This window comes from Saccopteryx leptura, chromosome 1 (assembly GCF_036850995.1).
Source record: "Saccopteryx leptura isolate mSacLep1 chromosome 1, mSacLep1_pri_phased_curated, whole genome shotgun sequence".
Classification (NCBI taxonomy): Eukaryota; Metazoa; Chordata; class Mammalia; order Chiroptera; family Emballonuridae; genus Saccopteryx; species Saccopteryx leptura.
In genome coordinates, this window is record NC_089503.1 from 244,101,638 (window position 1) to 244,128,644 (window position 27,007).

Here is a 27,007-nt window from a genome sequence, read left to right on the forward strand (position 1 = left end):
TTTTTGGACACACAGGAGCTATTCTGCGTTATCTAACCAGTAAAGCCACCCATTTGCCCATGTGACCAGAAAGGACACACAGAGCCTACATCTCTCTTCTTATCTCTGTCTGGGGCCAGGTCTGCCAGAGCTGGTCGCCCCATTTCTGGAATGGTCCCAAGGACATAGAGAGAGAGAGAGTTGGGAATCACACAAGACTGTGTATAACACAGAAGCTGGAAGCCCCAGAATGTCCCTGTGATGGGGAAATGACTGAATAAGGACAGAACAGAGTAGCATGATGCACAGTGACAAGCAAACCTGCTCCAGGGAGAACAATAACATGAGATCATGAGATAGCACACAGGGAACAACCTGGGGAGGTGGTGAACAGAAAGCTGAGTACCCACAGGATGCCCACCGCACCAGGCCAACTCCAGAGCTGCACAGCAGAGACATTGTAAGCTGCCTCCATGCCAGGGGAAGATACTGTGAGTATAAAGTGGGGACCTCCTGGCACAAATCCCTGGGAGCTGAGAGTCTCCTACCTCATACCCTGCTTCAAGGGTGAGCCAGGGAGACTGGGGATTGCAGAAATTAACAAAGATGTTTTAAACTGGCTGCACTCTTGTCTTGGCTGGATAGCTCAGCTGGTTAGAGTATCATCCCAAAGCACAAAGATTGCTGGTTTGATCCCTGGTCAGGGCACATATAGAAACAGATGTTCCTGTTGCTGTCCTGCTTTCTCCCATCTCCTCTCTAAAATCAACAAAATAAACATTTTAAATAAACTGCACTCTTGCTGCCACCTTCCTAATTCTTTGCTTTTCTAGTCTGGTAGGAGCAGAACACAAAGCTATCCAAGTATCCTAAGTTTGAGAGAGATGGCGAGAAAGGTAGAAACCCCCAAATCTTGGGACGTGGAGAGGAGGATGTGGGGAGAGGGGGAGAGGGGAGGGGGGGGAGGAAGAGATGGAAGGGCTCCGCACCCTATCTTCTCACCACCAAGCACCACGCAGAGTGACGTGGTCACAGTCCCGCAGACTGGAACCAGGAGGCCAAGCCAGACTGCGAGGGGCAGACAGAAGCAGTCACTGAGAGTGAGCCTCCCCTGAGGGCGAGCCTCGCAAGGAGTCCTGATAGAAATTTCTCCTGCACCAGAGTGACATCCATGGCCTCCTTAGCTCTGAGCCCCTCTAACCCCTCCCTTGACGCAGACCCCTCCCACTCACGGTCCTTCCCCCTGAGCCCCACCTCTGTTGGCCCCTCCCACCCCATCGGTCCCACCCTCATCCCTCCTCCCACTCCTCGGCCCTGCCCCTTCCAGCCCTGTCCCACAGTCGGTACCCACTTCTACCCCTCCGACGCGCCTGTACGCTCCAACCCTCTCCCACCCTCCATGCCTACCCCGCCCCCTCGTCCCTTCCTGCTCCTCGGCTCAGGCCAGGATACTACGCCATCGAAGGCCACCCCGCACCACTCGAGTATCTGCCTGATGCGTGTACGGTGCTGTCCGCCAGCCTGGCTCTCCCCAATCAGGGCGGAGTAAGTGGCGAACAGGACGCCCTCTGAGGTAGTGTTGTCACCATACTTGATCTAGGGAAAGGGGTGGGGGTAGGCGTAGGCATGCTTGCAGGGTCACCAGGACCCCCTCACCATGCGACGGGGCCACCCCTCTACCTTGCTCAGCGCGTGCACCGCGATGTCAGGAGCATCAATGTCGCGCAGGTCGCGCTCTGCGTCATACTTGAGATCATTGGAGACGCTGAACCTGGGGGATGCGGGCTGGTGGGTGTCAGCTATTCCCCACTCCCACCGGCTCTGCCCACTCCACGTGCAGAGGGCACACTCACCATAAGGACTTCTTGCGGCCCCGCAGGTAGTTCTCAAGGATGATGCCCGCCACTGTGCGTCCTTTGCCCACACCGGCACCGTCACCAATAAGGAAGCCTGCGCGCTGCCCGCTGGGGAGCAGGACCTCGTGTTGCTGTGGATGTGGGGCAGTGATCAGAACCCCCCATGCAGGACAGGGTCAGGTGGGCACCGAGACTCCCCCCATAGTATACAGTTGGATAGGCACTGAGATAACCGACAAGGAGCAGTGGGTTGGGTAGGCACAGAGACGACTCCATGTGGGATGGGTCAGGTGGGCACTGAAAACCTCCCCTAGGGTATGGAGCTGGGTGGGCACTGAGGCCCACCCAATGCTAGATGGGCACCAAGACCCCCCCCACACACAGTACTTGGTCTGGGTCTGGTGGCTATCAAGACCCCTCCCACACAGGATGAGTAGGAGGGCACCAAACACCCCCCCCAACACAGGATGGGACCAGGTGGGAGACTCTGGAGTCACCTGACAGGCATAGGTGATGGCTTCCAGCTGCAAGGCAGATAGGACCTCACTGTTGGAGGTGGGCAGGGCAAGGGTGTAGGTGATGTCCGGTGGGGGGACACTGGACAGTGTGCTGGTCTCCACAACACGGTCTGGGTGCTGCTTCCCGACCTTGGCTGGAGAGGCATTGTCAGGGGCATGGTCAGGGTCTCAGCTGGGCTGGACCAGGATGAGGGCCCGCAGAGCAGGGTTGGGGGAGGATGCCCATCAATACTTTACATAAAGGAGAAAGGGGCAGATCCATAAAATCCTTGCTGGGCAGGGAGGTAGGCTTACTTTGCATCTCACTCTCTAGCTTCCTTGGTTCTGGGCAAGGTGTGGATTACCACTACAATTACACAAGCACCCCTCCTTCCACCTCTACCAGTCCCACCTTCACTGCTTCAGGGACCCTGAAACTGGGCACCCTCCTGCAGGAGTCGTGAGGTGTGGTAGGGCTGTGCAGAACTGGGTTTGCCTGCTGAGAGTGTCCCCTGGGGGTCTCCTCCCACATGCCAGGGGCCTGGGGAGGCTGTGCACTCACACTTGGATGGGACGTAGTCTGCGTAGATTTCCGTGTGGCCCAGCTCCTCCGCCTCATCTTCCTCTGCTTCCTCCTCCTCCTCTGGCTGACTCTGAGACTGAAGGATGGTGTCAACATGTCGGGGACAGTTCTGTTGCCCAGCACGGCCAGCCTCCCCCAAGGGCTAGAGACCTGGCCCACCAGCCAGCCTCTGATGGCTAGGGAAAGAGCCCACCTTTCTTCCCCACAACATGGTATTTCCTAGGACCTCAGTTTCCCCACCTGTAAAATAGGCAGGGTCTGACACACAGTAGGTGCCTAAGTGTGAATGGCCTTCCTTAGTCCCAGGAGAGGTGGGCAGGGCTAGAGAAGGGACCCAGCTCACCTGGTAGCTGACGAGAAGTGGGGTGCTGGGGAGGGAGGACACAGGGTCCTCGAGGCTCGTAAACGGCCCACTGGGCAAGAACAACTGCAGGAGAGATGAGGGGGAATGTACATGAGCCTGCAGGTTGATGTGCTAAGGAAGCACCTCAATAGGACCACCGGCCTAGACTTGGGCTTTCCATGCCATCCTCATGCCCTTCTTTCTGCCCACGGCCAGTCGTGTGCCTCCTTCCTTCTGCCTGCCATCTGGTTCTGGTAAAAGACAGACCCCCCTCCCCTTGAGGTCCAGGCCAAGGACTGGCCTTCTGGGGGTCTGATAGTCAAGACCTACTCTGATCCCAAACCATGTTTCATGAAAATAACATATGTAGCCATTCTCATTCGGCCTCATTGTCCCAAGACCATGACTGACTGCTGGGTGCCCCGGACCACAAGTGTCCCTTATGGTCTAGAGGGACAAGGGTCATCCAGGGATTCAGTAATGTGATAAGCAAGTGGATTTTATGACTAGGCTGTGTCCAAAGGCTAAGAACAAGGCCAAAGGGTGTTTGTTTTTTTTTAAGAGACAGAGTCAGAGAGAGGGATAGACAGGGACAGACAGACAGGAACAGAGAGAGATGAGAAGCAATAAATCATTAGTTTTTCATTGCGACACCTTAGTTGTTCATGGATTGCTTTCTCATATGTGCCTTGACTGTGGGCCTTCAGCAGACCAAGTAACCCCTTGCTTGAGCCAGCGACCTTGGGTTCAAGCTGATGAGCTTTTGCTCAAACCAGATGAGCCCGCGCTCAAGCTGGCGACCTCAGGGTCTCAAACCTGGGTCCTCCACATCCCAGTCCAACACTCTATCCACTGCGCCACTGCCTGGTCAGGCACTGTTTTTGTTTTTAAAGAAAATAAAATGGAAGTTGAGGTACAAGGAAGTCAGACAGAAACCTATGATCAAGTCCCTCTCCATTTTTTTTTTTAATTAACAAAAACAAACAGCCTCAGCCAGGTTCCCTGAAGGCTGAGTCAGGGTTCCTAGTAGGTGGGCTGGTTTGATGCATGGTGCGAGTGTTTCAGCTGCCCTCATGCCCTCCTCCTAGAAGCTAGGTTCCACATGAGAGCCCTGGGAGGTGTGGGTGATGCCACTGTCCTGCTGGGCCCCTTTGCCCAGACACTGGGATGAGCCTGGATCATCTACCAAGCTGCCAAGGACAGGGACCTCACTGCATTGCCCTGGGCACTCTCTGTCTCCTTACCACCCCCATGCTGGGTGCCCCTACTGCCTGCTCCTGGGCATCTGTGGGAGTCTAGACCTGGCATACTTGGTGATTCTGTTCACCTGTGAGCCTTATGGGCTGGCTTTACCTCCTGGCTTACCTGGCCAGGCACAGGGCCCATCATTGACCTTGGGGCTCATCAGGCTAGTTCATGTCACGATGTCTTTGCATGAGGTATCTCTGCCACCCAGCCTGGTCAATAATTCCTCCTCCAGCCCTCAGCCCCAGAGTGGCCTCCACAGGGGATGACTTTGTTTAGCTAGCCCAGGGTCCTCCCACCTCAGCAGAGCAGAAATTGGGCTGGGTCATTCTCTGTTGGGGGTACATCCTGGGCACTGTGGAGGGTTGAGCACCATTCCTGGCCCCCACATGCTAGGAGCACCTCCAGTTGTGACAACCACAGATGTCCCAGACATGGCCCAGTGTCCCTTCGGGGCAGGACTACCCTAGGTGAGAACCATGAGAAGTGACATTCTGCGCTCATTTCCTAGGGACCTCTGTCTTCTCGGCAGGCCCAGCAAAGAGTAGGGCATGGAGAATGAGCCACTGGGCACTTACACAGAAGGAGAGGCAAGGTGCCCAACACAGAAGTTTCCCCCGCAAAACCAAACCCTTGTATTTTCTGGGCTGTATGGAAAATGTGAGGACACTGGACCAAAAGTCTCATCGGTGTCTGATCAGCTTCAACACACTTACTGACACAGAGGTCTGAAGGTGTACTGACCTTGTCATGGGTGGAGGGGCCAGTGCTCACGTCCCAGATGGTGGGCACCTGGCTGAGGCTGTCAGCGGGCAGGAAGTCAGGGGTGTCTGCGATGTCCGAGAGGGAGTCCACAGATGAGGAGAAAATGGAGGCGTTGGAGAGGTCATCAAGGTACGAGGATTCCTGGAAGACAAGCCAGGTGAGAGTGTGGCCGGACCAGCCCTACAATAGGTGCATGAGGGGCCAGCCATGGGTCAGATGCTGCTCAGCCAGAAGAGGAATGAAGTTCTGACACTGGCCACCACTTGGACAAACACTGGAAATATGATACTCATGAGAGAAGCCAGACCCCATGAGCTGTGCACTGACTCCACTGAGTGGCACCAGAGGAAGGTGATACCAGCTCCATGCCTTCCCTGGCCCATTCCTGTGGAGGAGGTGACACCAGTGTAGGGATCTGTCAGGATTCAGTGGCCCCAGACCTTTGGGAGAAGCCTGCTGCACAGAGGTTGCACAGTTTATAAACCTAAATTTAAAGAAAATCAAGTACAGTGCCAGGGGCATTCATGCTGCCCTTACCCCTCTATCCCTGTCAGAGGTACCTAGTACCTTCATATGCCTGGCCTATACTGGACATTGGGACAGATGGGGACCAGCACCTCCAGGGTCCTGGACTGGTGGGGAACGAACCCCTAACCAGACTCCTCTGCAGCATCCACCACCTAGTTAGGACAGTGGTTGTCCGTTTTGCAGACAGGTACCCTGAATGCCCAGGAGCTGGGGAAGCTGCAAGGGAGCAGCGCTCATCTAAAGCCACTGGGAGAAAGCCCCACAAACCCTCCCAGATGAGCACTTCCCCTTCAGCCTGCCCAGGCAAGGCCACAGAGCCAGTCACACTGACATCAAGCCCTAGGCATTTCAGTCAGTCTGTGAGAGCATTTCCCGACAGGCAGGGCCAGTAGGCTTGGCAGAGGCCACACAGAGGGGACAGGCAGGGCTGCCCTTCTGGAGCCACAGACCTCATGCAGCACTTACATGTTGGAGGCATTGTAGAACCATGGCTGGGACAGAGGATGCAAGTCCAGCCAACCAGTATGGGAAGACAAAGAGAATGGGCTGACTAGTGGGTGTCTCAGGGCCCTGAGGGCTAAGTTCAGTGGACTCTGGGGAGGAACAAAACCCTGGGACCTACCCTGATGTGTCTACAATGTCACATCTAACGGGCCTACGTCTCAGCCAGTGCCCAGGCCTGTCCCAAGCCCCTGTGAAGCCTGTGGTTCTGGAGCTCTCCTGCTAGCAATCCAAGTTGGAATCAGATCCCTATTCCTCAGAGGCGAATCTGCAGGTGACCTCATCAGCTTCCTCAAAGCTCTGATTCTTGACCCCAGTATACATACAGCCCCAGAAAGACGCAGGCTCCAAGGAAATGGATGGGGAAGAGATAGGACTAGGGTCTATCCAATGGCCTCAGTCTTGTCCATCTGCTGGACGAGGTCGGTCCTGGTACCAGCCAGGGGTCAGGGGACATGCAGGAAATACCACCTTAGCCAAGTCAGTTGGTATGAGGCTGGGGGCCTTGACTAAGCCTCCTGTAACTACCCTCCCAAAGCCCTGGCCATCTGTGCACACAGGGAGCCACAGGGGCCAGCTATACACTCCCATGGTATGCAAGGAGAGAGCTTGGACCACCAAGCCTGTCCTCAGCCCTGCCCCTAGCCGCAAGCAGCCTGGACCCACACGAGGGCCAGATCCAGCCTCCCCCACCACCTCCAGTAGGCAGGAACCAGGGGAGAAGGTAGGGCCTTTGGCTATCCAGGGAAGGCAGGACCAGCTCAAGCACCAGACACAGACAGTGGCCTAGGTAGGTTTATAAAAGCACTGAGTTCCAGGATCGAGGCAAGAGCCAGAGGTATACTCCTGGGGTACCCAGCCCACTCACATGAGAGCCTGGCAACTCAACAGGCTAGCACAGCTATCTCAGGAGAAACTCATGGCAAATTGTTGGCAAGTCTTGCCCCGCCAACCCCGAGGCTGAACCTCCCCTGGGCTTTGCACCATCCAGGACAGCTGGGGTCAGAGGTGACCCAATCCAAGTCTGGTAGACGATGCCAAAGGCCAGATTGTAAGTCTTGCTACTTGGTCCCTGTGAAGTGACAGGGAAAGAGACCCCAGAAGGCTGGGTATAAGGAAGTCTGGGAGCAGATGGAGTTAGCCACATGTCTTTGCTGAAATCTCTGCCAGTAATCTCATCGGAGTATAGTCCTGGTGGGGGCTGCCTGAGTCTGGTCAAAGTGATGCTAGCTCCTGGAGTCCTGGATGGTGGCCCTGCTTCCTGTAGGCCAAATGGTCCCTGAGTGGTGTGTAGGCCTGTGGGGCAGAGGAGGAAGAGTGGTCCTGGCAAAAGGTGGGTGTGTAGAGGTACCCCTTTCTGAGAGGACAGTGGGGAAGCCTAACTAGTACCCTGGCCAGGAGATGAGGATCAATGTCAGCCATGAAGAGCCATAGGACAGCAAGGCATATCCCTTAACACAATCATGAGAAAGATACCAGAAAACCCTGACTGGGGACAACCTGTAGTATGCAATAGCTTAAGACATCCACATAGGAAAAAGAGAAAACTAACTCAGTTGAAGGAGCCTAAGAGAACATGAAGATTGAGTGTCACGTGTGATCGTGATAGGGTCCTAGGGTAGAGAGAGGCCATTGGGGAAAACTGCGGAAATTGAGTAAATATGGACTCTGATTATTTTTTTATTTTCATTTTTTTTGTATTTTTCTGAAGCTGGAAACGGGGAGGCAGTCAGACAGACTCCTGCATGTGCCCGACCGGGATCCACCCGGCACGCCCACCAGGGGGCGGTGCTCTGCCCATCTGGGGGGTCGCTCTGTCGCGACCAGAGCCACTCTAGCGCCTGGGCCAGAGGCCAAGGAGCCATCCCCAGCGCCCGGGCCATCTTTTGCTCCAATGGAGCCTCGGCTGCGGGAGGGGAAGAGAGAGACAGAGAGGAATGAGAGGGGGAGGGGTGGAGAAGCAGATGGGCACTTCTCCTGTGTGCCCTGGCCGGGAGTCGAACCCGGGACTTCTGCACGCCAGGCCGACGCTCTACCACTGAGCCAACCGGCCAGGGCCTGGACTCTATTTTTTTTTTTTTTTTTTAATTATCTGAAGCTGGAAACGGGGAGAGACAGTCAGACAGACTCCCGCATGCGCCCGACCGGGATCCAACCGGCACGCCCACCAGGGGCGACGCTCTGCCCACCAGGGGGCGATGCTCTGCCCCTCTGGGGCGTCGCTCTGCTGCGACCAGAGCCACTCTAGCGCCTGGGGCAGAGGCCAAGGAGCCATCCCCAGCGCCTGGGCCATCTTTGCTCCAATGGAGCCTTGGCTGCGGGAGGGGAAGAGAGAGACAGAGAGGAAGGAGGGGGGGGGGTGGAGAAGCAAATGGGCGCTTCTCCTATGTGCCCTGGCCGGGAATCAAACCCGGGTCCCCCGCACGCCAGGCCGACGCTCTACCGCTGAGCCAACCGGCCAGGGCCTGGACTCTGATTATTAATGACATCTCAGTCCTGACTCATCAGCTGTGACAAGGTACTGCAGTGACAGCAGGTATAAACAGGGGGAGTAGGAAGGGGGATATGAGAATATACACCATCCACAATAATTCTGTGCATCTAAAACTGTTCTGAAATATATCATCTGTTAAGAAAGTGGAATGGGCTGACCTGTGGTGGCTCAGAGAATAAAGCGTTGACATGGAACACTGAGGTCGCTGGTTCAAATCCCTGGGCTTGCCTGGTCAAGGCACATACAGGAAGCAACTATTACTTGTAGATGCTTCCTGCTTCTCCCCCATCTTGCTCACTCTCCCGCTCTTTCTCTCTCTCTCTCCCTCTTCTATCCAAAAATCAATAAATAAAATCTAAAAAAAAAAAAAAAAGTAAGTGGAATGGGCCCTGGTCCAGTAGCTCAGTTGGTTAGAGCTTCATCCTGATACACCAAGGTTATGAGTTCGATCCCCAGTCAGGACATATACAAAATACAACCAATTAGTGAATAAGTAAGTGGAACAAATCAATGTTTTGCTTCCCCCTGCCCCAAAATCAATTTTAAAAAAGAAAAAAAGAAAGTGGGTGCTCTTGCCCCACTCCATGGACACCGCATCTAGATGCCCAGACCAGCAACATGGGGACCCCCTCCCTTGATTCTCATGGGAGGAGAGGAGGGACCTCACATGGGTCACCAGGAGTCAGGGGGAGGTGAGATCCTTAGGAGCCAGCCAGCACCACCCCCTGTGCAGGGTTGGCAGCTGGATGGGGTTAAGAAGGGACCCCTCCCAAGCCCACCAGCCTGTGTGGGGAACTGATTCCCAGCAGCCACCAGCAGACCCCCAAGACCACTCAAACTCAGAACTGCCCTCCCACTGCATATTGCTCTTTCTGTTGCAGCCCCTGAGGGGAGGGAGTTGGCAGGTTACCCTGACAGTTCTAGGAACCAGGAGAGCATGGGGTCACCTGTTTCCATATCTTCAGCATTTTGTTACCATATCTGCAGCATTTTGGGGACCCCTAGACCAAGTGAGGAGCTGGCAGGACATGTTGGAGCTCCCCACATGTTACCCCTCCCCCCCATCATAGTCCAGCTGAACAAGAAAGGATAGCTTCCCACCTCTGGCTCTGAGTCTCTCCCAGAAAGGCTATCACTGCTCAGCACCTGCTCGTGGACACAGCTGACCCCAGAAATGACCCTCAGATGGGTTCTCTCACTGCCCTGGGCAGGGACTAAACGCTTGCCTGGGTCCATGGGGAGTGGAGGAGGGGCAGGGTACCCATTCTTACCTGTTCAGTCAGAGCCAATTGCAAACCGTGTCCACCGCTGCTGGCAGAGTTTCTGATGGCTGCCCCAGGACACCTCAGAGCCCGCAAGACTTGAGGTCCAGCACTAGAGCCACCCAGACTAAAGCAGGGACTGCAGGCACAGACACAGCCCCTCCCACCTCTCACTGGTCCCAAACACTTTCGTTTTTGCGGTGCCTCCCTGGCCCTCCCCACGTCCCCACCGGTTCTCAGAAAACTTCTAAAGATTCACTGTTGCTGCCAAAAAAGCCAACAAGATCCAGGAAGAGGGGTGGGGCCTCAGGGTGAGGAGCCCCGAGGTCTGGTGGGTCCAAGCAGTACTCAAAGTCCACAGGTGCCCCTACCCCCACCTGCCTACCAGGTGGGAGGGGCCAGACTGCCCCCTGAAGCCAAGCGGGAGGGTTACCTTGTTGAGTGCTGCAAACTGCAGCCAGAACTGCAGCTGGGACATGGCGTGGCCGCCAGTGGGTCCCTTGAAAGGAGCGCTCCCTCCTCATGACCTTGGGTGCTGGGCCGGCTGATGGCTCTGCTTTCAGCCCTCAGCAGGGCTGCATTTGCATGTTGGTTTAGTCACCACCAGCGCATACTTCCCCTAAGGCCGCTGACTTTCAGGAAATGATGCCTGCCTGGTAAGTCAGGGTGATTACTGGCAGAGCAGGGACAATTACTGTACAGGGCGGAATCTAGCCGCAGATGCTGTCAACAACACACCACCCCGCCAGGTCGCACCCTACCATCCCTGAGTGCTCCTCTATAGGCCCTCAGGGTTCAGATGGGACACGGGGGGGACACAGCTGGATGTGCAAGCAGCCCCTCCCAGCCCTACCTCAGTTTCCCCAGACTGTTGACACACTGGGTTCTGTTCTACCTGGCTCCTCTCGTTGCCGATTGGGCCTAGCAGGGTCCCTCTGCTGCTCCTGAGATGCCCACAGCAGTAATTCCAAGAGGCATAGGCCCCCAAGGTGCAGGGAGGAAACTAAGGTCCATCCTACTCCTCCATGTCCTGCCACCCTCCCAGGACCAGCCCCCAGCTTCTCAGTCAGGACCCAGGTCCATGGCCTTCACCTGCCACCCTAGAGCTATCTTCAGTACCTCCTGGGCACACCAGGGTCTTTGCCCATGCTGGAACTCCACCTGGAGCTCCTCCTCTTGGGCACCTAGGCCCAACCTACTCATACTCCAGCCTTGCCAACAGTTTTGCCTTCCCTAGAAGCCCCGTTTCTTCCCATTCCATCTGCCCCTGCCTGACCAGGCGGTGGCGCAGTGGATAGAGTGTTGGACTGGGATGTGGAGAACCCAGGTTCAAGATCCTGAGGTAGCCAGCTTGAGCATGGGCTCATCTGGTTTGAGCAAAGCTCACCAACTTCAACCCATTTGCCCCTGCCTCCCTCAGTCCAGCATGGGAGTAGGGCTTGAAAGGGCTGGTGGGCAGGGTATGCAAAACATCATGCCCTGTGAGCTCTGAGCCCTAGGCATAAATACCCATCCTGTGGGAATGACTCTTTTAGAGCAACCCTCACAGGCTGAGAAGAAGGACCCTGGGCTACCCACTGAGTCAGGAAGAATGAGCAGTCACGGAATCCAATCGTGCAGTCCAACAGGCTACTGTAGCAGCCCCTGTCCTGTCTCCCAACACAGCCTGGGGGCAACATGCACCCCAACAATGAAGTGAGTTGCTGTGGGCTAGCCCACCAGGCCATGATCACCATAAACAGGAGTAAAAGTATATATATGGCAGTAAGTTCGTAAAAAGACACTAGATACCACAAGGCAACAGGGAAAGGCAAGTCACAAGTGAGATACACAGTACACCCGAAGGACTGCCAGACTCAGACAGATGACAGTGATAAGTACTGGTGAGGACACAGAAGAGTCAGAATCTCCAGCACACTGGTGAGAATGGGCAACAGGCATCTCTCTGTAAAAGACTGAGCAGTTCCTCCAAAGGTCACACTGTCACCACATGACCCTGCAGTGACACTGCTAGGTGTCCACCCAAGAGAAATGCAAACACACCCACATAGAAACCAGTACATGCATGTCCACTGAAGCAGGATTCACAACAGCCACAGGTTAAAAACAATCCAAATATCCACCAACAGACGAATGTGGTCCAACTACTCAGCCATGAAAAGAAGTGAAGCGCTAATGCTACAATGTGGATGGACCTTGAAAACACGATTCTCAGTGAGAGAAGCCAGACATAAAAGACCACACAATGTGTGATTCCATTTATGTGAAATGTCCAGAACAGGTATATCCACAGGGACAGGAAGTGGTTCGTGGTTGTCAGGGGCTGGGGGTGACTTCTAAGGGGTACTCCCACATGTGCTCCAACCAGGATCCAACCGGCAACCCCTGTCTGAGGCCGACGGTCAAACCAATTGAGCCACTGGCTGTCAGAAGGAAAGAGGGAGAGAAGGATAGGAAGAGGAACACATGAAACATGGTTGCTTCTCATGTGTGCCCTGACCAGGGATCAAACCCAGATGTCCGCACACCAAGCCAACCAGCCAGGGTCAGAATGTTCTAGAACAAGACAGAGGTAATGATTACACAGCATTGCAAATATTCTTCAAATTTTTATTTATTCATGCCTGACCAGGCGGTGGTGCAGTGGGTAGAGCGTTGGACTAGGATGCAGAGGACCCAGGTTCGAGACCCCGAGGTCACCAGCTTGAGCGTGGGCTCATCTGGTTTGAGCAAAAAGCTCACCAGCTTGGACCCAAGGTCACTGGCTTGAGCAAGGGGTTACTCGGTCTGCTGAAGGCCCACAGTCAAGGCACATATGAGAAAGCAATCAATGAACAACTAAGGTGTCGCAACGAAAAACTGATGATTGATGCTCCTCATCTCTCTCCATTCCTGTCTGTCTGTCCCTATCTATCCCTCTCTCTGACTCTCTCTCTGTCTCTGTAAAAAATAAAAATAAATTATTTATTCATTTTAGAGAGGAGAGATAAAAAGAGAGAGAGAAGGTGGAGAGGAGCAGAAAGCATCAACTCCCATATGTGCCTTGACCAGGCAAGCCCGGGGTTTCAAACTGGGGACTTTAGCATTCCAGGTCGACTCTTATTTTTTATTTATTTATTTATTTATTTTTACAGGGACAGAGGAAGAGTCAGAGAGAGGGATAGACAGGGTAGACAGGGACAGACAGACAGGAACAGAGAGAGATGAGAAGCATCAATCATCAGTTTTTCGTTGCGAGACCTTAGTTCAAGGGTCCTTAAACTTTTTACACAGGGGGCCAGTTCACTGTCCCTCAGACTGTTGGAGGGCTGGTCTATAAAAAAAACTATGAACAGCGTGACCAGGTGGTGGCGCAGTGGATAGAGCACCAGACTGGGATGCAGAAGGACCCAGGTTCGAGACCCCGAGGTCGCCAGCTTGAGCGTGGGCTCATCTAGGTTGAGCAAAAAGCTCACCAGCTTGGACCCAAGGTCGCTGGCTTGAGCATGGGGTTACTCGGTCTGCTGTAGCCCCACAGTCAAGGCACATATGAGAAAGCAATCAGTGAACAACTAAGGTGTCGCAACAAAAAGTCTGATGATTGATGCTTCTGATTTCTCTCCGTTCCTGTCTGTCGATCCCTCTCTCTGACTCTCTCTGTTTACCTGTAAAAAAAATAAAATAAATAAATTAAAAAAAGAAACTATGAACAAATCCCTATGCACACTGCACATATCTTATTTTAAAGTAAAAAAACAAAATGGGAACAAATACAATATTTAAAATAAAGAACAAGTAAATTTAAATCAACAAACTGACCAGTATTTCAATGGGAACTATGGGCCTGCTTTTGGCTAATGAAATGGTCAATGTGCTCCTCTCACTGACCACCAATGAAAGAGGTGCCCCTTCCGGAAGTGCGGTGGGGGCCGGATAAATGGCCTCAGGGGGCCACATGCGGCACGCGGGCCATAGTTTGGGGACCCCTGCCTTAGTTGTTCATCGATTGCTTTCTAATATGTGCCTTGACCGTGGGCCTTCAGCAGACCAAGTAACCCCTTGCTCGAGCCAGCGACCTTGGGTCCAAACTGGTGAACTTTTGCTCAAACCAGATGAGCCCGCACTCAAGCTGGTGACCTCGGGGGTCTCAAACCTGGGTCCTCTGCATCCCAGTCCGACGCTCTATACACTGTGTCACCGCCTGGTCAGGCCAGGTCGACTCTTTATCCACTGTGCCACCACAGATCAGGCTGAGTATACTTTAAAGGGTTCATTTTAAGGTGTGTGAATTCTGTCTCAATTTTAAAAAGAATTAGTTGGAATCTAAAGTGAAAGGAAAACATAATAAAATAATAAATTTTTAAAAAGCAAACTTTTTATTGTTTAATGAGCATAAAATTTGTCAAGTTGCCTGACCAGGCAGTGGCACAGTGGAAAGAGTGTCGGCCTGGGAGGCTGAGGACCCAGGTTTGAAATCCCGAGGTCACCGGCTGGAGCACGAGCTCATCTGGCTTGAGCGCAGGCTCACCAGCTTGAGCGCGGAGTTGGCAGCTTGAGCCCAAAGGTTGTTGGCTTGAGCCTAAGGTCGCTGCCTTGAGTAAAGGGTCACTGGCTCAGCTGCAGCCTCCCCCCCAGTCAAGGCACATATGAGAAAGCAATCAATGAACAGCTAAGGCACTGCAATAAGCTGATGCTTCTTATCTCTCTCCCTTCCTGTCTGTCTCTCCCTGTCTTTCTGTGTCTCTCTCTCACTAAAAAAATTGTCAGATTGAAAAAAAAAATTGCCAGGTTGAAAAAAAAAAATTGTCAGGTTGCCAGAAAAATTTGTAAACTCTTGACTCTCTGTCCCTAGTACCTCATCACCAGATGGTTGGCCAACTGGCAAAAGTGACCCTAAGGAAACAGGGAAGCCCATGGTGTGGTTGGGGGGATCCCAGGACAGGGAGGGGCCCCTACTTGGAGAAGTCATCACCCACTGGGCACCTAGCCACCTTACCCACTCCTAGTCTGGTCGGCCAATGGCCCTGCCATCCTGACAACCATGGAATATGGGTCTGCAATAGGACTGGATGTGTGAATGGGGGCGGGGAGCAGAGTTGGGTCTGGGCAGACACCCTGGTGGAGGTGAAATGGTTGACCTGGGTGCTAGTCTGTGGGTGGAAGCCATAGCCAAAGCCATAGATGGCCATGAATATAGCTTCATAAGCGCAGCTGATGTGGCTATGGGGCCGCCCAGCTGGCAGGACCCTCTCTGGTCCCAAGGCTGACCCTCCATCATGTGGCGGAGTATTGAGGAATGGGCATGGCCAGCTGTCCCAGAATTCCTGAGAACCTCACAATCTGTTCTTCAGTCTCTAACTCCTAAACTTATCCAGCTGCCTCACCAGTTTCTTTACACACACTCGAGGGCTTGGGCAACCACTGGCTTGGGTAACAAGTGGCTTGTATGTCCAGTTGCAATGAGTGAAACTGAAGCTGGGAAGTAGGCAGCACTCACTGAACAGAACAGTGGGAAGAGCACTGCAAGTCCCCCTCAGGCATACCTCCCTCCTAGAATGTTCCAGTAGAGGGTTCAGTTGTATCCCCTAAAATGACAGGTTCGAGTCCTAATCTATGAATGTCTTTATTTGGAAATAGTCTTTACAGGTATAATTAGCTAAGATGGGATCACACTGGAGTAGGGTGGCCTAGTGCAATGACTGATGTCTTTATTATTTATTTAATTTTTTTGTGGCAGAGATAGAGTCGGAGAAAGGGAACAGATAGGGACAAACAGGAAGGGAGAGAGATGAGAACCATCAATTCTTTGTTGTGGTTCCTTAGTTGTCCATTGATTGGTTTCTCATATGTGCCTTGACCGGGGGGCTACAGCAGACTGAGTGACCCCTTGCTCGAGCCAGCAACCTTGGGTTCAAGCTGGTGAGCCTTGCTCAAACCCAATGAGCCTGTGCTCAAGCTGGTGACCTCGGGGTCTCGAACTCGGCTCCTCTGCGTTCCAGTCCAAGGTTCTATCCACTGCGCCACCGCCTGGTCAGGCAATGACTGATGTCTTTATAAGAAGAGGGAAATTTGGACACTGACAGGGAGAGGCAACATGAAGACAGAGGCAGACAGACACTACAGTGATATAGCCACAAGCTCAGGATGCCTCGAGTGCTCAGAAGCTGAAAGGACCCTCTTCCTGAAGCTTCCAGAGGGAGGGCAGCCCTGCAACACCTTGATCTCAGACAGCTGTCTCCAGAACAGAGAGGGTAAAAATCTCCATGATTTCAAACTGCCCAGTTTGTGGTACTTTGGTGGGGTAGCTCCAGGACATTCCTACAATCACACAGAAAGCTCTGCTCTATCACCCCATCATGGGGCCAGCTGCCTCATGGGGACGCAGGGTCCTCAGCAGCACAACACCCTGACCGCTTTCCAGCACTGTAATCAGGAGTGGCTGGACCCTGGCAAAGGGCTTCTACAAGGTCCCTTCTAAGAATCTTTGGGACAGCCTCTGACCTCCTAAACCTTCCTCACCTTCTTCCCTGGTGCCTGGGTGCCCTGACTCCTACACAGGGACCCTCCAGAGATACCCACACTCCTGCTCCCACAGGATCCTGGCACTTGACAAAGACCACAGGGGGATTCCTGGCTGTGGTCCTCAGCACCGACCTTGGAGGGCTACCTGGCCATGGTCGGGTGTGAACCAATAGGTTCCTCAGAGAAGAAACCTCACACTCTCTTTTTCTAATATTGGAACTGCTAAGAACTTGCTGGCAAGCCAAGACCCCCTGACCCTGTTAAATCTACTTACCTAGAGGTTGATGCCACCTGCCGCACACCCAGCAGGGAGCTGCTGAGAGTTTGCAAAGCACTTTTTTTTTTTTTTTTTTTAAGCTGGAAACGGGGAGAGACAGTCAGACAGACTCCCGCATGTGCCCGACCGGGATCCACCCGGCACACCCACCAGGGGCGACGCTCTGCCCACCAGGGGGCGATGCTCTGCCCCTCCGGGGCGTCGCTCTGCCGAGACCAGAGCCACTCTAGCACCTGGGGCAGAGGCCAAGGAGCCATCCCCAGCGCCCGGGCCATCTTTGCTCCAATGGAGCCTTGGCTGCGGGAGGGGAAGAGAGAGACAGAGAGGAAGGAGGGGAGGAGGGTGGAGAAGCAAATGGGTGCTTCTCCTATGTGCCCTGGCCGGGAATCGAACCCGGGTCCCCCGCACGCCAGGCCGACGCTCTACCACTGAGCCAACCGGCCAGGGCCTGCAAAGCACTTTTCTGAGCCATGACCTCACCCTGGCTTTCCAGAAGTCCTGAGCTGGTAAATGGAAAATGTCCTCACCAGGTAGACAGAGGGCCCACCCGAGACACCATGCTGCCTGTATGAGGTACCTCATACAGTACCTAGAAAAGAACTGTCCCCAGAGCCTGGCCTAGATGTTGGGGGTCTAGGGAGCCTTGGGAGGAGGTGCCAGGGCAGTACCTGCTCCAGGGAATGAGCATGTGGGGCAGACAATGGGATGGAATGCCGAGTCCTTCACCCCCAACCCTGACCAAGCATGTCCCCAAATATACCCCCAAATTAGATTCAGCCATGTCTGGAACACATGCCCACACAAAGACCTGTACACTATATTCACAGCAGCAGGATTCACAACAGCCAATAGGCAGACACAGCCCAAGTGTCCACCAATAGGTGGACAAACACCATGTGGTCTATTCATACAGTGGAGTATTACTCAGTTATAAAAAGGAAAGCACTGATAGTCAATACAACGTGAATGAACCCTGAAATCATGAAGCTCAGTGAGAGAAGCCAAACACAAAACACAAAAGGCCATAGTATATGATTCCATTTATGTGAAATACCCAGGACAGGGAAATCCGGAGACAGGAAGTGGATTCATGGTTCTCAGGTGCTGGGGAAGGGGACTAGGATACAGGGTGATTGCTGATGGGGATGTGGTTTCTTTTTGGAGTGATAAAATGTTCTGATAGAAGGCAGAGGTAATGGGTCCTGGCCAGGTAGCTCTGTTGGTTAGAGCATCGTCCTGATACACCAAGGTTGCGATTTCAATCCCAGGTTAGGGCACGTACAAAAATCAACCAATGAATGCATAAATAAGTGAAACAACATATCAATGTTTCTCTATCTTTCTCTACATTCTTCTCTAAAATCAATCAATAAATAAAAAAATAAACAAACAACAAAAGAAAAGACGCATGTCCATACTCCCTAGTGCTCAGCACACCCTGGTGTGAAAACTCATGTGGGTCCCCTTGAGCTGTTCAGATCACCAAACAGGGACTTGGAGCCTGAGTGGTTCTATGCCAACCAGAGCTAGAAGGAGAGGAGTCCAGCCTGACCAGGTGGTGGCGCAGTGGATAGAGCATTGGACTGGGACACGAAGAATCTAGGTTTGAAACCCCAAGGTCGCCAGCTTGAGCATGGGCTCGTCTGGCTTGAGCACAGGGTCGCTAGCTTGAACGTGGGATCACAGACATGACCCCATGGTTACTGGCTTGAGCCCAAGGTCGCTGGCTTAAGCAAAGGGTCACTCACTTTGCTGTAGCCCCCCAGTCAAGACACATAAAAAAAGCAATCAAATGAACAACTAAGGAGCCGCAACGAAGAACTAATGCTTCTCATCCCTCTCCCTTCCTGCCTGTCTGTCTCTATCTGTCCCTCTCTCTGTCACCAAAAAAAAAAAAAGAAAAAGAAAAAAGGAGAGGAGAGGAGTCCCTTCCTCAGAGTGGTGGGTGATGCAAGGGTCAAGACAGGAAAGGCAGTGTGAGCCTGGGATGGCTCAAGTGGCTACAAGGGAGGAAGTGCTCCAATGGGGACACAGAGGAACATAGGAAATCCTGAGCAGACATTCCTGATGGCACCTGATCATAGCCTACATTGATTTAATTAATGACTAAATAGCTAAGGGGAGAAGGGAGTTGTTCCTACAGAACACAAGCTGATCAGCAGCAGTGAGGACAACAATCTCTGAGAGAATGATGCTTTGGTCACAACTGCTGTAACCAACAACCACCGACAAATGATAAGGCCGTCCCCTCCCCCACCACAAGGAGCCAGGACATCTGTATGGCCTTGTGTGCCTCTCCCAGGATAACAGGGACAATTATCGGCCTGACAGTGGGCAGTGGAGGGACTCAATGGAGGCCGCCCCAACCAGGGTCAAGTTCAATCCCATTAGCAATGAGACACATCAATACCAGCACCTTAGAGACAATGCACTGAGGAGGACACGGGTCTCATCTGTGAGGCTCCTGCCATGAACTTAGAGCCCCAGTCTCAGCAAGAGGCCCCCAGGCAAACCCATGACTGACCAACACTCTTCAGAGGCCTCAGTGCCCACCTGGCATAGGGTATGTCATTGGCACTGCAGCAGGCTCATCTCTGCCCTGTGACATGTGGGCTGCAGTTATGTAGGATGATGATATGCACAGAAGATGGATGGATGAATGAGGGTGGTCAGGAACTCTCAGAACTGTTTTTGCATCTTTTCTGTAAATTTTAAATTCATTTTGTTGTGAAAACATTTACATACAGAAAAAGGTATCAGTTTAAATTTCAGAGTCCTGGGTGCATGAACCCTTACCATGTTGGAACCTGGGTGTTAGGCCCTGGTCAGGGCAGGGTGATGAGAGAGGCCACAGCTAGCACAGCTGCCTCAGAGAGGCATCCGGACTGCAGAATCCCCTAGGCCAAAGGCCCCCTGGGATCTAGTACGGGCTTACAAAGGGCATGTCCCACATGCCCCTATGTTCCTGGGCCTGGGTTGGCTCATGTACGGAATCAAGGGAGGAATCCAGTACCCTTGGGGTTCCATAATCCATCCCAGGAGACAAGAGAAGAGCAAAGACCTCAGACAGCAAAGCCAGGGCCAAGGCTAACCACGGGCTAGAGAACCACAGATCCAGATGCATTCCCTGTGGAGGTGGGGGCAGAATGCTGACCCCAGGGGAATCGCTCTGTGCCACAAAGGGAAACTGGGAGCTTTTTCCTTGCAGGTAACAGGAGTCACACAGCCCATATCGTTGCTCTTTTTGCTTTGGTTGCCAGGGGAGTCGAGGATCAAGTTTAGTTACCAGGAGGTATATTAAGGCCTCTGAGTTTATATTTACTCCCCACCCCCAGCCTGGCTCTAGATTTTCTATTCCAATTCCTTCTGATTTATGGAAGAGTGGTGGACATTTCTAGAGTGTATCATGGGCCACATGAAGGCTTTGCATGGTCTACCAGTTTCCTTTCATTGCTGTAATGAATTACCCTGAACCTCCTGGCTTAAAACAACACACATTTATTAACTTGTGGCTGCGGAGGTCAAGAGTTAACATATGGCCTGACCTGTGGTGGCGCAGTGGATAAAGCGTCGACCGGGAAATGATGAGGTCACCGGTTCGAAACCCTGGGCTTGCCTGGTCAAGGCACATACGGGAGTTGATGCATCCAGCTCCTCCCCCTTCTCTCTCTCTGTCTTTCTCTTTCTCTCTGTCTCTCCCTCTCCTCTCTAAAATGAATAAATAAATTAAAAAAAAAAAAATTAAAAAAAGGAAAAAAAAAAAGAGTTAACATATGTCTCACAGAACTAAACCCAGATGTAGGCAGGGCTGGTCCTTCCAGAGGCTCTGGGGAGAATGGTTTCTGGCCTTTTGTACCTTTTAGGGGCATGCATCCCTAGCTTGTGGCCCCTTCCTCCATCTTCATAGCCAGCAGCACAGACTCTTCCATCTCTGACTCTAACCCTCTTGCCTCCCTCTTTGAGGACCCTGTGATGACATCCTACTCCTGCCCAGGGAATCCAGGGTTGCCTCCATCTCAGGGTCGTTGACTTAATCCCATCTGAAAAGTCCCTTTACCATGTGAAGTGATACCCACAGATCCTAGGACCAGGATGGGGACATCTTTGGGGCTATGTTCTAACATAGCCATTCAGTGAAATGCATTCTTTCTTTCATTTGGGCTCCCCCATCTCCCATATCTGGGCTCTAAAACAGACTTGTATAAACAGGTTTTTAAAAGCTGGGTGTTGCCTGACCAGGAAGTGGTGCAGTGGATAGAGCATTGAACTGGGATGCGAAAGGCATCTGGTTTGAGCAAGGCTCACCAGCTTGAACCCAAGGTTGTTGGCTTGAGCAAGGGGTTACTCGGTCTGCTAAAGGCCCGTGGTCAAGGCACATATGAAAAAACAATCAATGAACAACTAAGGTGTCACAACGAAAAACTGATGATTGATGCTCTCATCTCTCTCCATTCCTGTCTGTCTGTCCCTATTTATCCCTCTCTCTGATTCTGTCTCTGTAAAAAAAAAAAAAAAAAAGAGCTGGGTGTGTCAGAAGTGTCTAGGGAGCACTTGGTTTGGCCAAGGGACAGACACAGAGAAACTTTCCAGCCCTAAGCCTCCTCCAGGGTCTCAGACAGTGGCCCAGATGCCTCAGAGGGGAGGGTCCTGGGCTGCCTGAGTAATTCAGGCTCATCCAGATCTCCGGATCCTTGACTTAATCTCATCTGCAAACTCCCTCTGCCACATGAGGCAACGTGTCCACAGGTCCTAGGAGCTGTTTCTAAGTGAGTACCAGGGTGATGTCACTTAGTCTTAATCAGGAGCAGACGGTACCTGTGGTGGGCCCAGTAAGCTGGGGTAGGCTATAAAGGGCCTCAAATACCAGGCTCGGTCTAGACTCCTTCCTAGCTTGGCCTGCAGACCCAGGGATCATAGGAAAGATACAGGATGCTAACTGATAGGGCCTTGGGAACCCTCACTTGAAGCAAACTTTGATCTCATGTCTGTCTAATCCCATACTCAGCACGGGGGTGAGAATTTGCTGGAAAAAGGTTCTGTTGCTTTAAAAGAAAGATTTGGCCTGACCTGTGGTGGCTCAGTGCATAAAGCATCGACTTAGAACACTGAAGTTGTTGGTTCAAAACCCTGGGCTTGCCCAGTCAAAGCATATATGGGAGTTAATGCTTCCTGAACTTCCCCCACACCTCTCTCCCTCCTTTCTCTCTAAAAATGAAAAAAAAAAAAAGTAAAAAAAAAAAAGATGTGGGCCCAAGGTACCCTAGCAAGGTGGCTGGAGGGGGGGTGGATGTGCCACTATGCATTCAGCAGACGCTCAATAAACATCTGTGGGATGGATACATGAACTCTGAGTGCTAAGAGGCGGCTGTGGCGCCCCAAGGGGTTCTCAGCTGAGAAACCACGTCGATTCTTGGCAGAGCACGGGAGACAGCGGGAACCAAATGCATTAGAGAGAGACTGATGGGGGAGTAAGGCCGGATAGGTGGCCACAGGGGTTGGGAGGCTTCCAAGGGCCCTGGACTCCACCCACCCCATGCCTAAGTTTCCTTCTTCACACATCAGGTGATGCCACAGCTGGGAAAATAGCATCAGGAGATAACAAGACTGGATGTGAAGTTGTGTCCAAGATAGGGGGAGAGGAACTTAATCAGAGCTCTGAGAAGACCACAACTCTGTGGGACAAGCCAATGCCCAGAGATGCAGCAGATGGGAAAGGGTCTTGAGCCTACAGCCAGGGTGCCCTGAGAGGCTGATCCCCACTGGACCTTCCTTTCTGAACATTGGCACCTCCCAAAGCTGGGCAATAGCACCTGCCAAACCACAGACGTTCAGGGTGTCCACATGCGCTGAAGCTCAGGGAAGAAACTATAAATGTGCCTGGAAAGGCTGGCAGGCCATGTCCACAGGGCCTCTCATCTGTCATATTGCTGCCTTTATCCTGGAGACTAGGGGCCCAAATTTCTCCTGCATAACCAAGGGGCAGGTAAGCCCTGTGCTCCCATCTCCATAAGGCCCAACTTGACCATTTCCTAGCTGGGCTTGGAGGGTAAACGTCCCAACAGAGTTCCCCTGCCTCTCTCAGTTCCTGGTGTCTTTGGCTATGGACACATGGCACAGTCTCTGCCTCCATGATCATGTGTGCTTTGTCCTGTGTCTGTGTTCCCTCTTCTGTCTAAGGAAGTGCCAGGTTTAGGGCCAGCCAGATAACAAGAGCCCTCTCACCTCCATGCTTAGCTAATTACTCCTACAAAGACCCTAGTTCTACTCCCATCTCCACATTAACCTAATTGCTCCTGCAAAGATACTAGTTCCAACCTGACCACGTGGTGGCGCAGTGGACAGAGCGTTGGACTGGGATGCGGAGGACCCAGGTTCGAGACTCCGAAGTTGCCAGCTTGAGCACGGGCTCATCTGGTTTGAGCAAAGCTCACCAGCTTGGAGCAAGGGGTGACTCAGTCTGCTGAAGGCCCACGGTCAAGGCACATATGAGAAAGCAATCAATGAACACACGGTCAAGGTACATATGAGAAAGCAATCAATGAACAACTAAGGTGTCGCAACAAAAAACTGATGATTGATGCTTCTTATCTCTCTCCGTTCCTGTCTGTCTGTCCCTATCTATCCCTCTCTCCGACTCTCTCTCTGTTTCTGTAAAAAAAAAAAAAAAAAAAGATGCTAGTTCCAAAGATGGACCCATTTTGAGAATCCAGGCAGATGTGGATTTGCATATATCCCTCTGTCCAGCTCTCTGCCTGGTTTTACTTGAAGGCCCAAGTGCAGAGAACAGTGTGTTCTGGTGGTTATGAAGCAGCCAAATGGCCTGTCTGGATCCAAGCGAGTCTAGTGGGTTTGAACTGTGTGGCTTGTGCTGCATCCCTCCACAGCCTGTCTCCTCATGAGCCTCACATGTCCCCACTTTCCAGAGGGAAACCGAGGCCAGGAGCTAAGTGCCTGCCACCACCTCACTCCTTGATTGACCTTGGCACTGTCACATGTGGGCACTTTCCAAACTGTATGTTCGGGTCCCCCACTGCAGAGAATAGGTTCCCTCTGTAGAGAACAGGCTCAGGCCGAGTATTTGAAGTTTCTGAGGTTAAACAGCAGCACCCTCGCTCTGGCAGCCCAGGGTGATTGATCACATTAGAGCAATGGTGCCAGCATTAGATCACACGTGGGCTTCTTCCTGTGAATCATCTCCATGGAGCTCGGTGTTCCAGAGCTGCCATAAGGAGGCAGGGCACCATGCAAAAACCCTGAGGGTGAGGCCATGAGGGCAGGGTCCACCTGATTCCTGGTGGGGGCTGAGCTGTCCCATGTCCCCACAGATAAACCAAACATTATGTTCAACTAGTGTGTCACATTTTCAAATGGCCACTAGGTTTGGGGATACAGACACCATGGTGTTTGCACTTGATGGGCATCCTTGGCCTGAGGGCATAGGGATCGTGGCCCCTCCTCTAGACACTAAGGTAAGCACAGGGCCTCCACTGGGAGGGGGAGGATGGCACCAAGGCTTGGGGAAAGCAAATCAGGCATTCTGAGAGGCTGTCCCACCAACCATATATGGAGCGTGAGCAAAGGGGTGACCAGGACAGCCCTATCCTTCATTACATAACTTCTGACCCAGCTTTGCACTGCTGTGAAATTGCCTCTGACAGATTGGAACAGCTGGGCTGCGGTGCAGGCCAGCAGAGCCGAGGGGTACTGCCATTCCCCAGAATAAGCCATATTTCCACAAGGCACGTGGCTCAGCAGAGGTTTGTTGGCACCGACCAAGAAAGCAGCTGGTTTCCCATAGGCAAGTGATGGGCCAGTGGGAACTTGAGTCACCTACCTGAGGAAAGTCGCTCTTTGGCAGGAAGCTAGGGGTGGTGGCGGCGGGGCCATAGCTGGTGTCCATGCAGGGTTGGCCCACAAGGAAAGAAGCAGAGTTCATAAACTGGCTGAAGAGAGAAAGGAAATAAGGTGAGCTGTCAGTGTGGTGAGGGTACTGTCCTCCCCACTTTGAGTGCAGGACAGGAATGAAGCCACCTGCCAAGAGGAAAAATTCTGGCCTCTCAGAAACTCAGCTCAGAGGAGGGCCCATGCACCCATGTCCCAGGACACAGTGCCCTAGAAAAAGAGGGTCCAGCTGCACATGCTTCCATGCCCTGTGCACAGGCCATTATTTGGCCTGGTTCCAGGTAAGCTCCCCTGTAAACTCCTATTTACCCTATAAAACCCAGCTCCTATTGCCCTCTATAGGAAGATGCCCTCCTGGTTCCTTCCACCCCCTCCATCTGTTGTCATTCCCCCACAGAGTAGAGCTCTCCCTGACTTTTGTCACTACTACTTCTGTCCTTTTTCCTGGTGGGTTCTCACTAAAACAGATCATAGCTGGTTGATCTCAAATGTCTCTTAACAGTCAAGGCCAGGCCCACAACCCACTTGGCAGAAGGTTAAAGCCCCCTGGCTGTGAGTTCTAGTTTTAATTTGTGACTGTAGAACAGGAAAGCAGATGAAACCCCCATGGGCAGTGTGGCCATAGGACATGGTGGGGCTGTCTTGAACCCGGGCTGTGGAACTTACTGGCTTTCACTGAAGGCTGGATATGGCGCAGGCGGGAAGGTGTTCCACCACGGGTAATGCAACACAGCACTCTGCAACAGAGCGAGCACGTCAGAAAGGGACCAAAGAGGATAAGAGAAGAGGGACTCTGCTCTACTTACGAGGCTGACCTAGAGCCAAGCGCTCTGAGGTCATGGTAACAAGCCCCAACCCTGGCTCCTAACTGGGCCACTTGAGAGTCACTTAACTGCTATGTGCCTTAGTTACTCCACATGCATGGGAAAACCCACTGAGGGTTGCAGTAAAGAGGAAAGTATTAATCAATAAATGTGCTGGACCAGGTGGGGATGGGTGGGTATTGTCCCAGAATCCCAGAGGCCTGAGGAGCCAAGACTGCCCGCTACCTCAGGTTCTGACACCCAGACTTGGGGTCCAGAAACCTGCATTTCACAAGGACCCATGAGCTGGTAGCGCAGGACCCTACTATAAGACCAGACGCCAAGCAAGACGGTGCAAGTCCCTACAGGGCTAGGCCCCATTAGGGAGATGTGCGAACTTCCCAGAGAGAGAGGGGACTTCTCAGAGGGGTAGGGTCCAAGGCCAGGGCAAGGGGCTCCAACCAGCACCATGAATTGGCCCCTGCCCTAGCAGGGCCCTCATTGCTCAACCCTTCCTAGGCAGGTTGGAAGGTCACCCTTCTCAGAACCCCCATGGGCCAAGGGGGCTACCAACATCAGCTAACTGAAGCCCAAGAACACAGCAAGGGCAGGGATCCCAAGGAACTTGCTTCGGGGAATACCAGTGGGTAGCTGGAAGGGTAAGCCTGAGGTCAGTGGGGGACATAAGGGGCCTTGCACTGGGATCTGACAGGACCAGCTTGGGGTTATGGGACCGTGAACACTCTAGTCCCTCTGTACAATGGGAATGACATGTCCCACCTTTACACATGGGTCAATTTGGCAGGAAGTCCTTTTCCCTAAAACAAGCAACAGCCCCACTAGCAATAAAGCCTACATAGGGCCCCATCAGGGACGTTGCCCTCTGCGGAAAGGACTACTGGCTGGGGTCATGATCTCTGCTTCTTTCAGCTGACCCAGATGGATGGCAAGTCTGAGTCAGGAGCCCAGCAGCTAGCAGACTCCCACTTACTGGCCCACCCAGGTCCTGGTGCTCAGTAACGCAGCTGTATGTACCTCCTCAGGCTGCCATGTCTTCTTTCTCTGAGAGCCTAACCCAGATTTGGCCTAGAACCAGCCCAGATGGCTGAAACCACCATGGTGCCATTTTCCTGTGCCCCTCTATGCCAAGAGGAGAAGCCAGCCGTGAATTCCCATCACTGTACTCTACCCCTGACCTCTAAAGAGGCCTAACAGTGTCCAGAGGATCCCAGAGAATTGACACAGGAAGGGAAGAGAAACACCTCGAAACATTATCACCTGAAAGAGACCCCAGGAGTCCTGCCCATTCTCAGATTTTGCAAAGGCTACAAAATAAAGAATTGGAGAAGGCCCTGGTCAGGTGAATAAAGCATCAACCCAGTGCGCGAGAGGTCACAGGTTCAACCTCTGGTCAGGGCACAAAAAAGAAGCAATCAATAAGTACAAAACTAAATGGAACAACTAACTAAAA

At 52.7% G+C, this 27,007-nt stretch overlaps 1 protein-coding gene across 2 annotated transcripts in view; it reads right to left on the reverse strand.

Annotated features, from left to right (window-relative positions):
• SBNO2 (strawberry notch homolog 2) overlaps positions 1-27,007 on the reverse strand; it is a 64,173-nt gene that overhangs the window by 13,984 nt on the left and 23,182 nt on the right. For both annotated transcript variants that reach the window (XM_066342024.1, XM_066342031.1), the window contains exons 3-11: positions 25,400-25,470; positions 24,666-24,774; positions 5,248-5,409; positions 3,259-3,342; positions 2,895-2,991; positions 2,333-2,487; positions 1,833-1,966; positions 1,660-1,750; positions 1,432-1,575 (exon numbers count right to left, since the gene is read on the reverse strand). In XM_066342024.1, coding sequence (XP_066198121.1) covers positions 1,432-1,575; positions 1,660-1,750; positions 1,833-1,966; positions 2,333-2,487; positions 2,895-2,991; positions 3,259-3,342; positions 5,248-5,409; positions 24,666-24,774; positions 25,400-25,470 — 1,047 coding nt within the window. The remainder of the gene's footprint in view (positions 1-1,431; positions 1,576-1,659; positions 1,751-1,832; positions 1,967-2,332; positions 2,488-2,894; positions 2,992-3,258; positions 3,343-5,247; positions 5,410-24,665; positions 24,775-25,399; positions 25,471-27,007) is intronic.